The following is a 16,457-nucleotide window of genomic DNA, read 5'->3' on the forward strand; positions in this document are numbered from 1 at the left end:
GGGGTGTGGGGTGTGAGTTTTGAAAGTTTGGCCTTGAATTGATGCGGGCCAGAGAGTGTGACCATGGGGTTGCTTTGGTCGTGGCTGTGATGATTTGAGAGCTCCTCCTCCTCCTCCTCCTGCCTCACTCTGAGATGCCAGAACCATCAAAGATAAGAAAAAAACTTTTTTTCTTTATCCTTTAGAAACTTTAGAATGGACCTGCCAGTCATTGTTAAGCTCTTTAGTGCCTCAGGCAACTTGTATTGTAGGGTACTTAGCTTAATAGGCCTCTATTGTACCTTTGTTTTGAGTTGCAGGTTCAGTCTGAGGTCATTGAACGCATTAGTTATTTTCAATGGGAAAAGTATTTCGGGATACGAAATTTTCGGGTTACGAAAGGAATTGCGGAACGAATTAATTTTGTAACCCGAGGTAGCAGTGTATATGGGACACAAGGCTATTCTGTCAGCCCTGCTTGAAAGATTACTTGCTTTTTCCCCTTATGTCTTTCTCCTTCTGTAGCATGTCTGGTTAAATTATAAGCCTTCAGGCAAGGACTGCCTTCTATTCACTGTGTTGTATGTCAGCCACTCTGGGAGATTTTTTGGCTGCAGAGCAGGATAAAAATGCTTAAAATAAACTAAAATAAAATGTGAAGAACTTTGTAAGGACGTTTGTGTTGCTCTTCTCGGTTTTCAGGTGCCAGGCTAACTCCTATGCACCCTTTTTTAGGAAGTAAGTGGGACTTGCTTCTGAATAAACACACATAAGAAAACTCATTTCTAGAGAGCTTTTTGAGTGCTTCTCAGATTTTTATGAGCACTATTTACTCGACTGCAGTCTGAAAGGCACTGTTTCTCTTGCCTTAATCTAGCACCAGATAGAGTAGACCTCTTGAATGGTAAATTAGCTTACCATTCCTACCATTAACTTAGAGCCAGTAAGGCGTAGCGGTTTAGGTGCTGGACAACTCTGGAGGCCACGGTTTGATGCCCTGGTCCACCATAAAACCCACTAGGTGACCTTGGGCAAGTCACATCCTCTCAGCCTGAGAGGAAAGCAATGGCAAACCTCTTCTGAACAAATCTTGCCAAGAAAACCCCATGGCCTTAGGGCCACCATAAGTCAGAAAGGATTTGAAGGTACACAGCAGCAACAAGTTAGCAGTTATACAAACTCCAGTAATTCAGTGGGTTGACTCTAGTTGAGGCACTAGTAATGAAATGTAGGCCTCTATGAAAGTGCTTATTGCATTTTAAAAATAAACCTTGTAAGCCATCTTATGATTTTAAAATTATAAATAAAATTTGTTACTTTATTGAAGGAGAAAGCTAATATAGCTGAAAATAACTGGGCTATAATTTTTTTTCCTTTCCTGTGCCAATTTTTGTGTGTAAAATTTTTTTAAATATTAAATATATATCCACACACACAGTATTTCAAAGTCCACTGCATCAACTGGTTCCCAATTCATTTTGCTGTGCAGACAGATTTATTTCCTGTCACCCCTATCTCCTTGTGGCATCACCAAAGCTGAGAAAAGTTGTTTTACAGCTCCCAGAATCCTTTAGCCAGCATGGCTATTGACTATGCTGGTTACAAAAAGTCTTGGAGTTGTAGTCCAAAAAAGTGATACTTTCAATCTCTAAGCACCACTCATCTAGTCAGTTCACTACTTCCAAATTATTCTCCTTTATTCATATGTGCCCAGTCCTGCTCCTATTTGTAACTCTAACCAGAATTCTACATTGTCAAAAGATTTTTCTTTTGTCAACAATTGACAGATCCAGACTTCTTAGAGGTCAGGTCTGACACAGTTTGCATTTGTGTTGCTCTGATGTGTTTCTGCAGGCCAAGCACAATGCCAAGGATCAGGTTTAACAACATTTGGCCAAGTTTTACATTAACTTGCTTCTGAGATGTTCACACCACAATGAGGAAGAAATTAATCTGACTCCTGTTTGTGTTTCTCTTGCAAAATAATTCCATTTTGTTTGCTTATAGCCAAGTTTGTGCTTTGGTTTAATGGCCAAGGATGGCTGCGTGTGACATCACTGCTGTCTGCTTTGGGCTAAAAGGAGGGAATGTAACATACGCCTGCTTTTGAAAGCAGCTATTATTCCAACACAAATGCAGTGAGAAAGTGGCTGAATGGAAAAGATTTATTTTTAATGTGGTTGCTTTGAAAGAGCTTGTGACAATGCACTTCCTTTCTTCTTTCTCTCTGTCCTCACAAAAAGTACACAGTAGCTCCTTTCACACAAACTGGAGCTATATAAATGTTAAGTAGACACAGAAGTTGTCCTTAAGTGTTAATAGTAGGACCAAAAAGGGGTTGAGGACAGTGTTAAGCAACATCTCTTCTGTTGCCCCAATCCAAACATCACTGCATAGCAAAGTGAGCAAAACACATGTTGCAAAACCTTGGGACAGCCTTCTCCAATGTAGTACCTACATGTGTTGGACTACAACTTCCATTATCCATGACTAGACTATAGCACTGACTGAAGTTTTAAGACAGCACTTCTAGATAGTGGATTTCTCTGCTAAACAGGCAGTTGGCACCATTAATTCTGACAGTTTTGATCAGCAAAATGAGAGAGAGCAAAATGAGAACTGGTTGGGGCAACTGTTTGTAAACCACAGTGCTCACTGATATAATCTAGTATAATATAATCTGTTTTGGGAGAAATAGTTTATAATCCTAGTCCTAGAGTTTAAAGCTTTGGCTTTTACTCCATTCATGTATGTTTACATGTTTATATGATCGGCACCTGGAAAAAAGGATAGGAGATTGGGTGTGTTTGTGTGCTATTCTATCGATAAAAGCTCTCTGTGTGTATACACACTAACATAATTCATTTTTATCATCTTCATGCTCATCAGTATTGGGAGCAATAGTTGACACTCTTTGTACTGCCCTTTATAGGTTTGGTTCTGTCTTATTGAATTCATACTAGTTTACATACAAATAAAGGCTGGAATCCTGTATCAGCTCATATTTAACTAAGTACTAAAGTAGCCTCTCATGGCCTGACACATCCATACTTGATAGAAACATCATTTAATTGTGCTCTGATTGTCAACAGAATTGAGCTCCTTCTCCCTATGCAACTGATATCTGGTAAATGGGGGTGGGTGGGGAGTGGGTGGGTTTACGACTGTGGCAATAGTGTCAAAATATCCAAAATTGCTACTATGTCATGATTTTGACACTATTGACACATCGTAAATCACCCCAACCTACTTTACCAGGCATCAGCTACATGGTGAGAAGAAGGTCCATTCTGCTGAAAATGAGCACAGTAAAATGATGTTTCCATCAGGTTTAGAGGAGTCACCCTAGGAGAGGTTACTTAAGTATTTAGTTAGGTATAAACTGATATAGGATTCTGGTTATAATTTGCATCCCAATCCTATGTTTGATTAAGGTTTGAAAGAAAAAAGTCAACTTACTTGAGGTGATACCATGTAAACGGAGGGACTGAAAAATAGCTATGTATTGCTGTCCTACTTCCCTTTCCAGGAAGGCACATATCTTGGGCAGGCTGAAAACAAAACAATGGAGAAGAACACATGATTTAATCCAGCATAGTTTCCTACCCAGACTCAGTGACAGTGCTTAATATATGTATGTATGTATGTATGTACATTGCAGTGCAGGAAGAACTATTGAAAATGCATGTGGAAGGCTCAGTGAGATTTTTGAATAAGCTACACTGTGCTCCTGCAGTGAAACTTGCATCTCTGTGCATATGAGACACCAATGTGCAACCTGACCCACAGCTAGGCTTTTTCCTATACAGGAGCACCTTCTAAGTATAAAGGAACCTAATTTTCATCCAACAGTCAAATTTAACCCCTGTAGAAAATATTCTTCTGGTTCAGTTATCTGCAGGCCATCTCACTGGAATCTGACCAGGCAACAAGTAGTCTGAGCCTTGAAGAATATGGATTTTCTCCGTAGACAGGAAATGTAGACATGATGTCTATCTTAGTACATATTTTCCTTCACAGCTATGTAATCTCAGGCCTCAAATCCATTTCCTATCACTCCCAATAAAAGGTTTGGATTCAGAGCAAACCCCTTGAGAGCATTGGCAAGGAGCTATTGAATGCTGCAGATCTTCTTTTCTGTCTGAGGTGAGGGACATTCCCCAAGATGCCTTTCTAAACCAAGGTTTGACTTTTTTTTTAAACCAATAAAATGTAGTTAAGACTAAACAATGTTGCCTCACATAGTTCTGGACATAGTTCCAAACTGAGGTTCAAAAATGGAAGCAAAATCTTCTAATCTCCTCCTTACTGTCACTAGCCCAGAAATTGGAGGGGGAGGCAGCAAAAGAGGAAGAGCAAAAGAGAAAGGTCCTTTCATGGGATGTTAAATCATAAAACTATTGTTACATATGAATGCAGTCACTGTTTTTGTTATTGTTTGTTCAGTGCAGTACCCCAAACTGTATGGACAATATACAAGATGAAAATATTAATTTACTAGCATGGTTCTGAAAGTTTAGGAGTAAGGTGTTTCAAAGGTTGATCCAAAGTTTGATTGGATTATTAACAGTACATAATATCTAACCAACTATTTTGGTTATATAATGATTAATAGGAAATAGGCACTTCAAGGCCAATTCCATGCCAAAGAGGAAGAAGCCAATAGCACTGAGCTGGTAGACTAAACAAAACTGTCAAGGGTTCACTGATCTAAGCAAAGCACTTAAGCAATATTCGATAAACAAATCCACATTTTCCGAATGGCACAACAGGCAAGCCGGCCAATATCATTACTAAGAGTTGCAGGTGTCTACTTTGTTTCTGAATCAATTTTTAACTATATTTTGTATCAGTTTACACAGACAGGTCTAGACTGTCTTGTTTTTAAAAGTGTCTAGCTTTGCAACATTGCAGAGTCCACCTGCAACTCCAGAGAGTGGTGTCAATTATATAAATTCTGTCATGGTTTTCACTTCCACTGAAAATACTTTGTTGAGCAATACCTTTAAGAGGACAAACCAAATACCGCAAATGATCACACAAACTTCCACATTCTACAGAAGCTTTAATTAAGTTAAGCTTGCACACTATTTGTGACATTTTTGGTTGGTACCAACCAAGTTATTACCAAACTGTAAATGGTGCTTTCCTCCTCATTCTCCCATTGACGAATATGGTGACTATCTTTGCCTTTTATGAAGAATACAGATATAAAGAGAAAACAAAATGCCATGTGACAACGTAAACTCCATGTGAAGATTGAAGGGGGGAAATGAAGCTAGAAATTTAATTCTGAACCAAAATTGCCAGGATTTGTCCTTGTACAAGGTAAAAAAAACCCTCTTCTTTTGTAACTCTCATCCTTTTCAAAATATTGTGAAACACCTTCCCCTAAAGCATCTCAAGGTGCAATTCAGCATATGTCTGATTCCAGTTTAATATGGATATCCTTTTCACACTACACATTTAAAGAAGTATGATGTCACTTTAACTACTATGGCAATCTTCTGTGGAATCCTGGGATTTGCAGTTTAGGGAGAAGCATTTAGAATTCTCATCCAGAGAGCTCTAGTGCCTAACCAAACTACAAATCCCATGATACCACAGGAATCATAATTGTTATAATTGTTGTGAGAAGGTGCCTATAGAAAGACACTCTATACCACCTTTGGGCTCCTGAAACTGATGGCACAGTTGTTTGGATCCTCTCTAAAGTTGTACCCAGTTTTGTTTGCAGATTCTTCCTACATCATAGTGTGACCCCCCACCCCCAATCAGCTATTCCTTGTAGAAGAATAATTGTTATGCTTGAAGCTGTGGATGAAATTATTCTTCCCCTCTTCATAGCCTCCACTTCTAACTCACATAGTTCAGTTGCAACTTCACCCTCACTGTATTCAGATGCTTTGAATACTTTTATTTTTATAGATGCAGGCCAACAGGAAGTTTAAAGAAAACTGAGAAAGGCACACCACGCCTATGAAAAATCAGAGAGGAATCAGCTGCTTCATGTTGCAGTTGACTTGTAGAGACAAAAAGATGCTCAGAGGTGGTTTTCCTCTGCATTAAACAATGGATTGCTTCAAGTTCCAATGGCTTTTCACAGAATACCATTATTTATGATCACCCAAAGTTATCATAGTACTGCACTTGACTTTAATTCAAGATTTAAACTGCAGTTTAGAAAAAATTACATATTTAGATTACAACTGCCAGAATCCCACTGGCTGGCTGAGGGATTCTGGGAGTTTGATTATTTATTTAATGTATAAATTTCTCCTAGCACAAGACTCAAACCAGCTTACAACAGTTTAAAAGTTCAACCAAAATCTTATTTTACAAAGTTAAAGAAAAACAATTAATGAAGCAACTCTGTTTATAAAGTACATAGGGAGAACAATTCAAAACACTTCTGAAACATAATTAAAAAGAAAAAAAAAGTGCAACACATTTCATTGAAAACACCCTTCTGACACATGATCTGATTAAATTAAAAGTCCTTGCCTGCTGGCAGAAAAAGAGCACTGCGCTATAGTAAAAAAGATAACTTTTCCAAGTCTTGATAAACACACAGTGAGATTCACATTATAATTTTGGCAAGGTAACCTCCTCTGAACAAATCTTGCCAAGAAAACCTCATGATAGGTTCACACAGCAACAACAACTTCTCTTGAGCCATCTACAGAGCCAGTGTGATGAAGTGGTTGAGTGCTGGAGTATGACTCTGGAGACCAGGGCTTGAAGCCCCACTTGGCCATAGAAACTGACAGGGTGACCTTGGGCAAGTCATACTCTCTCATAGAGGAATACAACGGCAAACCCCATGGCAGGTTCACTTTGGGGCTGCCATAAGTCAAAAATGACTCAAAGACATACAAGAATAACAATTATCTTGAGCATCTCCAACAGCCATAAGAGCTAATCACATTTAATTTTTTTTGGGGGGGGGGTGTCAAACCATTTGCTTTCTACTAGAATACTGAATTTGCTAGCTGCACCACTTGTCTCCACTATCTAGAAGTATGCTAAAGTGTGTCAAAAACATCTTGCTAAATCAAACACTCAAAATGTCATGGAATGCTAGAGCAGAGTACTTAAGAGTATGGCATGCATTTCATTTTGCATGCCAAAATGAATGACCTTTCAGAGCATGAACATATGGGTCATAGCCTTCCTTCTGTGAATAGAACAGAGTTTTCTCACCTCCCCCTTCACTCACCAGGTTGCTTCCTTGCTTCAAATCTATCCTTGAGTATTGTCATACCTTTGGGAATGGTATATGGTGTGAAGAATATAATGGAGAGGGAGGTTGTTGGAAATTACACTGTGTTCACGTGAGTGGAGTGGCAATTGAGATTACAAGCCATAGCAAATAGCCAAAAACAATATAAATCAGTAAGCAAAAGAAACATGTCATATAAACTTGACTTAAATAATTGCCTTAAAAATAGCTAAAAGTCCTGGAAAAATAAAGAGGTCTTTAGATGGATATCCAAAAAGATATCAAGCTCTACCAGGTGAGCCACTTGAGAGAGTATGGCAGAACCATGAAGAGCCTGCCACAGGTTACCAACAAACACATCCCTGAAGATGGGAAGATCTGAATAAGCTTGTTCTATAGGTAGTGTGTCCGTATCAAGAAGACTTTGGGGCTAAAAAGAAACAGCAAAATGCCACTCCTTGTAGAGCTGGCAAAAAGATGCCCTTGTCACTGCCATGGAACTTTTTGTGCTCCTTTTGGTGTGCATTGTATAAACACCATGCCAAAGAAGTGCCATGATGCCACCTGCCATGGGGGCAGCATGGGTCATCCAAATGCCATGCCTCCATGCTGCCTCCATGCCAGGGCTTCAAACTGGTCTGTACAGCCCCTTAGATGAGTTATCATGACTTTGCCTAGGAAGGTGTGAAGTCCCAAAGAAGGTACTCTGAAGAGGTTTCTGATAGCTGGCCAGGTTTATGTAGTGTGGGAAGAGAAGGCAGTTTTAGATGTATTCCAGTTCCAGATTTTTAGAGCATTATAGGAGGAAAGATAAAGAGAAAGATACTCACTGCAAGCTAGATGAAGGAAGGAGATCTCCAGGTACACAAGATTTCATTTCCCTCTGAATCCTACTCAGAATATTCCAAACCTACTTTTTTTCCCCAACTAGCATAGCCATTGACAATTCTGAGAGAAGTAGTAAAAATTACCTTTACAAAAGTTATTAGCTTTTTGCTTTTCATTTCTTTTTTAAAGGAGGGATTAGCTAAATTTAATGGAGCACAGATATATTGATGGCTATCAACCAACATAGCTAAATGGAATGTCCGTGTTCCAAGGCAGCATACATCTGGAACCCAAGTGCTGGGTACACATAATGGAGATGGCCACTGCCTTTGTGCTCTGCTTGTAGGCATCACAGAGGCACTGGGCTGGCTCTGGATGCTAGTCTAACTAAGGGATAAAAAGAATATTTGGAAATATCTGAATCCCAGATGAAAAACGGGGTTCCTGGATGTCAAAAAAGGCTAAGAAGGAGAATCCTGGATGGACAAGATTTTTATTTATTTATTTATTTTTGGCATTTTGGGACTTACTCTGCTTGAAAAATGAATGTGTGGGCATTGCACAGAAAATTGCATTTTCTAACAAGAAACTATTTCCTGTGCAGAAAACAAATTTTTTGAACAGAACATGTTTTTTCTTCCTGCACAGAAAACAGGAAATTTTCTGCACAAAATAATCCCATTTGTGGATTTTTCACAGAAGACATGCTGAACTGCAAATGGTCCTTGAAAACTCAGCAGTTTTAGAGGACTTACTGACAGCAGGGAGAAAAATGGGTAAATGAGTCATTCTCATCTATGAGAATGAAATTTACAAATATAGAATCTTCGGCCTGTTACAGACTGCCAAAATAAAGCTGCTTCGGGTCTCTTTGGAGGTATGCTATTTAAATGATGCATGCATCCTAAGAATCCAGAAGCTGCACCAAAAGCTGCACTCCGGTGCTTAGGAATGGAGTGTAGCTTTGGTGCGACCTCCGGACTCTTAGGATGCATGCATCATTTAAATAGCATACCTCCAAAGAGACCCAAAGCAGCTTTATTTTGGCAGTCTGTAACAGGCCATAGAATCTTAGAATAATCCAGTCCAACCCCATTCTGCCATGCAGGAAACCTAGATCAAAGCATCCCTGACAGATGGCCATCAAGCCTCTGCTTAAAGACCTCCAAGGAGGGAGACTCCACTACACTCTGAGGGAGTGTGTTCCACTGTCAAACAGTCCTTACTGTCAGCAAGTTCTTCCAAATGTTGAGCTGGAATCTCTTTTCCTGTAGCTTGCATCCATTGCTCTGGGTCCTAATCTCTGGAGCAGCAGAAAACAAGCTTGCTCCCTCCTCAATATGACATCCCTTCAAATATTTACTGTAAATAGGGCTATCATATCACATCTTAACCTTCTTTTCTCCAGGCTATACATCCCCAGCTCCCCAAGTTGTTCCTCATAGGACATGGTTTCCAGACCCTTCACCATTTTAGTTGCCCTCCTTTGGACATGCTCCAGTTTCTCAACGTTCTTTTTAAATTGTGGTGCCCAAAACTGGACACAATATTCCAGGTGGGGCCTGACCAGAGCAGAATACAGTGCCACTATTACTCCTCTTGATCTAGACACTATACTTGTATCAAGGCAGCCTAAAATCACATTGGCCTTGTTAGCTGCCGCATTGCACTGTTGACTCATGTTCAACTTGTGGTCTACTTGGACTTCCAGATCCCTTTCACACATAGTCTCATTCAGTCAGGTGTCACCCATCCTATATCTGTGCATTTCATTTTTCCGCCCTAAGTGCAGTATCGTACATTTCTCTAGATGGATGGTTAGTATGATTGGGGTAATAGAATCCTTCTTATTTTCCTTACTACTTGTTACAATTTGCTTTTGAAGCATATCCCCATTTCAAAATAGAGTTGAGATGTGGCGGGGGGGGGGGGTCTGTTTGAGAAACACTAACACAAAGCTTCCTTGGTCTTGTGGAATTGGTTTAGTTTTGTGGTTCTTTGGAGACTGCCCAGCAACTGGGACTTGGCAGCAATTTGCTGCATAGAGGATCTTCTGCAGCTGCTTTGGTGAACAATGTAGGGAGCTGTTATACATCAGTACAAAGCCACCTAGCATCTCACAGGGCTGCTAAACAATCCTCATCTCTGTCTTTCTCTGGAATGACACACAGATCAAGTTAAGAAACTTTCTGACTAGATTTGACAATCTTCTTTGTCAAATAGCTTTTGAGCAAAGATAAAAGAGTGCTTGAAACATTTGCACTTTCTCTTCACAATATTAAACTGTAATAAACAAACCTCATTTCCTTAAGTTAGGACATTTTTATGGATATGCTCAGATTTACAAACTTCAACTGTTGGTGTTTTTAATGGTGCGTTTTTCTATACCATCTTGGATTTACACCTGTTCATATACCACAGTCCGAATATCTACTGATTGAATTTTTTTTAAAAGACACAAAAATTATACTTTAAAGTCAGTGCTATCAAGTTAGCTTAAGCATGCTTGATTGTGTTTGAGTGTGACCTTAATGTGGAAGTAAATCCCACTAAGGTCAACAAAACTTTCTTTAAAATTATTAGATGAATTATTGGTTGATATCGTGCACTGGATGATTTTGTCTCCATGTAGCCTGGACCACACCACACAGTTGTCAAGTCTTGGTGCATGGCTATGTGACATGGCAATTTGTTGGACAGTAAGAAGTTTTACACTGGGGGGGGGGGGGGGGGAAGAAATAGGGTTACTCTCCGGACAATCCAGTTACTCACTAGAGATTTGGTAAAGTAACCTAATTTCCCTACCCAGCTGAGTTGGACAGAAGTTGCCTAGTAAGTTCCTCCCAGCCAGTACATGGCAATAGATACACTCTTACAGTTTGGTAGTGGCTGGGTTGGTAGTGGATGTTGAGCAAACATGTTGAACTAATGAATAGCTCCTTGTACGGCAATAAGACATATGTATGGAGACTAGGGTTTGAATCCCTGCTTGGCCATGGAAACCCATTAGGTGACTCCTTGTCACACTCTTTCTGCTTCAGAGGAGGGCAATGTCAAACCCCCTCTGAAAAAACTTGCCAAGAAAACCCCATGATAGGGTTGTCATAAGTGGGAAACAACTTGAAGCACACAGCAACCACCACCTAGGACTGCATCTACACTGCAGAATTAATCAGTTTGACATTGTTTTAACTGTCTTGGCTCAATGCTATGGAATTTTGGCATCTGTAGTTTTGTTAGCTATTTCGCTTTTCCAGTCAGAGAGCTCTGATGTTACAACAAACTACAAATCCCAGGATCCCACAGGATGGAGCCATGACAGTTAAAGGGGTGTCAAACAGCATTAATCCTGCAGTGTGGGAGCAGCCTATGTCACCAACAGGATTTAAACTGCTATCGTTCTTAATTTTGCAATGCACTATTATATCAATATTAATAAAACCATGTACACAAAAGCCCTGGCTTTCAAATGATGTGTTTAGGACTGGGGAAGTAGAATTGTCCCTATTACAAGCCCTGTCTTTACTGGCTTGGTTTTTATTAATCATAGTTAAATTTGCTGGCTGTAATGAGATCCCACTGAAAGCTGGATCCCAAGGTTCCACAGTAGTACTGCATACACACACATATATATGGCTCAGTGAACAAGTGCAGCATATTCCTTTTCCCTTTGTAGATGTCCTAAACTGCAGGATGTTACATAAGATCATATTAAGCTAAAGGACTGCAGGATGTTACATAAGATCATATTAAGCTAAAGGAATGCAGATGTGTAAATGACAAAACAGTTTTAAATTTAAACCTGAATAGAAGGGTTAACAGATTGGATTTATACTGGGAAAGAAGTTACGCAGCAATGGCCCTCATCACATGTGAAACTGCAACTCCAATCTGGAGCCATTCCGAAGCGAGGGGGAAGCAGAGTCACTTCAAATCCAAGGTAATTCACGTGATTAATTATCACACATGAAGGATGAAATTGTGCTCATTACTGAGGCAAAGCGGAGCGAGTGCTAAATAAATTACCACACCAGGCAGATTCAACAATTCAAACTGGCACCCTTGCGCATGCTCAGTGGGGCTCTAGATGCTGTCATCCTTCCCTGCTTCCTCTGTTTGCCCCCTGGATCAGGGTGCAGGAGGAGGATGAAGGATCAGGATGAAAGGGGCCAGGGAGAGCTGGATCAGGGTGCAGGAGGAGGAGGAGGAGGATGATGAAGGTGCAGGATGAAAGGGGCCCAAAGGGGGTGAGATCGGGGTGATCTTCCACCCCAGAGCAATTCAGATTGAAATTGAAGTGAGCTTGGAAACAATTTTTGTGAATTCGCTCATTACCAAATTCACAAAAATCAGGAGTCACTTCAATAAATAATAATAAATAATTTATTTCTATCCCGCCCAATCAACAAGGAATCCGGGCGGCTAACAACAGTGAAGATACAATAAAAATACAATAAAAACAAACTAATCCCTTCCCAGACCCCCAGCAATATAAAGCAGCCAATAACAATAAGCATTATCCATACAGTGGCAATCAATAGGAAAACATAAGAACATTACAAGTTAAACAAGGTTCAAAAAAATCCTTTTCCCAACCCCTCAACACAAGTCCACATAAAAACAATATTAAACAAATTAAATATAAACATAACATAGAACCTAATAGAAAAACATAAAAATAGCAATTACAATATGTCAAAAACCATAATCCATATAACATAATAAACATTAAAAACTACAATTTATCACAATTAATTAAAAAAACAATTATAACAGATCAAAGTTCAAAGGAGGCAAAAACAGTTTCCACGATCGCCTGCCAGGCCCCAGGAGCCGACACAGGTGCCTCCTCTCCTCCTCTTCCAAGTGAGGGACCGATGGAGTGGGTGGTGGGGGAAGGCACAAGTGGAGGTTTTGAGGCCTCTGCCAGGCCAATGCCCCAGGAGCCAATTAACTTTGGATTGGCTTTGGATATGGTTCAGAAGTACTCCCGATAGAAAGCAACCATGTGTGATAATACATCACGTTTTAACGTGAATTCACATGGTTGGACCACGAGTGACTCCGGATTGGAGCTGCAAAACCCGTCATCTGATAAGGGCCAATGTCATTTAGAAAGCAAAATCCATTTGGAAAATGGAATGCTTAACCACATTGGGTATTACAGCATGATGCGGATTATTTTAAATGCAAGCAAATGCATTTAAATGCAAATGTAGTTACAATTCTGCACATGTCTGCTATCACACACTTTCTCATTTTCCTGCTTAGTTTTCATACACCCAGGGCTTCTCAGGTCAAACAAGCAAATAATGATTCACCCTCGACTTCAAGACTTCAATTCATCAAAAGAAAAAAGGGAGAGGGGGAGAAAGAGAGAGAATGAGGTTGATTCCAAGCATGGGAGCTTCACTTTGAGCCAAACAGTAATTTCTTTATAGTGTTACATGACTCATAGGAAAGAATGTCTCATGGGGATAGTAGCAACAAAAACAAAACAAAAAAGGCAAAGTTGAGAGGATCTGTTTTAAAAAGGGAAGAACCAAGATAACTGAAGGCACAGGCAAGGCTTGAAATCCATTTAAGATTAAATTGAGCTCAAATGTGAATGCAACACTAAGGTCAGGCTCACCATTAGCCAGAATGCAGACGCTGCCTCAGGCAGCAGATTTTTGTTACCATGAAAATGTAGCAAATTGTTAGTTATTAACTTTATTATCACTGTAGTTTTACTGACACAGAGTGGGAGATGGGTGTGTGTGTGTGTCTGTGCAATTTTCTGCCTCTGGCACCAAAATAACTTGACTGGCTTGGGGACTGTGGGTGAGGAAACTGTGTACTCTGACTTGAGGGGGGAGCTGGCATTTATTGCTGTGTTGCCTCAGACCAGACCTTGTAAGACCTACCCTGGCCAGGATTTTATTTCTTCTGGCCTCATCTCTTTCTTCTCTCCAGTACTCTCTTCACTATCATGAAATTGGAAAGACGGAGATGGAAGCAACAGCCAGCCAGGACATCAACTCTGGGTGTATTTAACTCCTTAGTGCCCAGCACAGGCGGTAGTTTTCAGGGTGCATTTAATTTTTGTTGGTTTTTGCATTACGATATTTCTATGCATATTTTTGGGTTGCCAGCTGCACTCCAGCGACTTGAAAGGGCAGATTGGGGTTTTCCTTACATCCTCCAATATCTAGCATTGCAGTAACAACAAATTTCACTTGAACATTTAGAAATTTGGAACATTTAGATTTGAGACAAATTGGATCTCAAAGTCAGTAGCTTTTTGTCTTGCTAATGGAATTTAAAGTTTATTTTCTGGACTTTAAGATCCTCCCAGTGCCCACACAGCCAGAAGGAGGAGAGGCCTGCTTGCACAAACACCCATCCATACCATTTGAACAACCACAACATCTTGACATAATGCAGGCCTAGGACTAACATTGTCCCCTTTTTTTTCTCCCCTGTATGATTTTTAACACTTTTTGTTGATGAAGAAGCCAGCAGAGCTTTGAAAGCGTGCAACATGTATATTGTACATTTTGGTTGGCCCCATAAAGGTATCACTGTTTGGGGGATTTTTGGATGTTATTGTATTTAGAAATAGAATTTAAGAACCCAAAGCAAAAGAGCAAGTGAGGTTACAAAAGGACTGCAAACACAGCAAACTGAGTTTTAGGTATGAACAATTTTCAATTGTTCTCTGCAAAGGTTGAAATTGGGGGACTGTAGGAATATTTTACTGGAAGGTAGAATTCCTGTTGTGAGAGGCAAGGTTCTGACATTCTCTCCCCATAACTAGATTCCTGAAATACTCTCCTCAAAGTGTTCAAAACAAAAGCATGTAGGTAAAGAAGGGAGCATCATAGTGGTAGCAACCCTTGCCCCCCATCCAACTAGGCAACTTTTTTTTTCAATGCCCAAAACAAGCCTATGCATGTAGGTTCATTCCAGACATTGAAATCACTCTGCCTGAGTGAATGAATAGTGTAGCTTGCCTTTACAATGCCACTCTTCTCCTGTGTGTATTGTGTACAGATTGGTTTTAGGATTTAATAAACAGGCACTCCCCATTCCTTAATCCTTTTGCTCCAAATTTGCCTTTCTCTGAAATCTGAACTTCTATGGAAAACTACAATTAGCCAAACTGAGCTTTCTTGACTCAGCTAAACAATAGTTGGGACTTCACCACATATCAGGGCAAGGCTGGCCCCAGACATTTTGTTGCCTATGACAAAATACAAGATGGTGCTTTCATGTTAATTCCACCTACAGAATTAGACAAGACTGCCCCCTGGATTTAACTTTAACACTGTTAGTAACAGCATCCTTCACTGCACCTAGGCATATCTGGTTAGCTTAGAGGACACACAATTCTGTTTCTCCATGTCATGCTGGAGTTCTCCACCCTCCAGCATCTGCTACCTGATTCAGCTCTTTCACTTTGGAGATTATTGTATGAGGCTCAAAAAATGGGATAGAAGAAGGATAGTAGGAATAGCATGTACATTTTTATGCCACTTCATAGTGAACTTAGCACTCTCTAAGCAGTTTACAATCTATAAGCAAATTGCCCCCAACAAGTTGGCTACTCATTTTACCAACCTACGAAACGATCGAAGGCTGAGTGAACTTTGGAGCCTCCTGGGATTGAACTCATAACGTTTTGGTTTTTTGTGGGTTTTTCGGGCTATGTGGTCATCTTCTAGAAGATTTTCTTTCTGACGTTTCGCCAGCATCTATGGCTGGCATCTTCAGACCCGCAGCAGTGACCCGAAGCAGATTTATTTTGGCCTGTCTGTATGGGGCCTTAGTTGCTAAATTCTATTAAAAAGAGAAGTAAAAATGCAAAAAGCATACTGGGTACAACAATAGGGCAGGGAATTGGTGTTAAGGAGCAATCTGGGAAACAGAATGCAGAACCTTCAGTAGCAGCAACAACCCCAGTCATGTGCAAAAAGTACCACTCGCAAACTGGTATGTATCTGGTTCCTTTCATTAACACGATTGCAGAGAGAACAGGGGCTTGTGCAATAATCTCTTTTGGCTAATGGTAGGGACAGTATTGCCTGAGTGGCAGCTGTGTGACAGAATGCATCATGTTGTGGTCATCTGCATGGTCTCCTTTGCTGCACAAAAATCTCTGGCTCCCAAAAGCTTAAATGCCACTCCTTGCCAACCTTGAACTTCAACTTGTCAAATGTCTTAGTCATTGCAGTTCTCTCATCCCCTGAGAAGCCTTGACCTTTATGTGGCTTAGTGGAGAGAAAGGGCCTGTATGTGAACTAGTATGACATGTCTCCAAGATCCCATCCCCACCATAGTATTTCTGCAGTAATGAGAGTGGATCAGGGGAAGGTATAAAGCATAGCCCCTTTTCTTGAAAACAAGCCAGAAGGCTATCTTGTTTAGTTCTAGCTGAGTTAATCCT

At 40.2% G+C, this 16,457-nt stretch overlaps 1 protein-coding gene across 3 annotated transcripts in view; it reads right to left on the reverse strand.

The window, feature by feature from the left end:
* The window catches only part of BTBD16 (BTB domain containing 16), a 75,292-nt gene that overhangs the window by 25,754 nt on the left and 33,081 nt on the right, over positions 1 to 16,457 (reverse strand). For all 3 annotated transcript variants that reach the window (XM_042456288.1, XM_042456289.1, XM_042456287.1), the window contains exon 12: positions 3,439 to 3,530. In XM_042456288.1, the coding sequence (XP_042312222.1) occupies positions 3,439 to 3,530 (92 nt within the window). The remainder of the gene's footprint in view (positions 1 to 3,438; positions 3,531 to 16,457) is intronic.

The sequence above is a fragment of the Sceloporus undulatus genome, chromosome 3 (assembly GCF_019175285.1).
Source record: "Sceloporus undulatus isolate JIND9_A2432 ecotype Alabama chromosome 3, SceUnd_v1.1, whole genome shotgun sequence".
In the NCBI taxonomy this organism is placed as follows: domain Eukaryota; kingdom Metazoa; phylum Chordata; class Lepidosauria; order Squamata; family Phrynosomatidae; genus Sceloporus; species Sceloporus undulatus.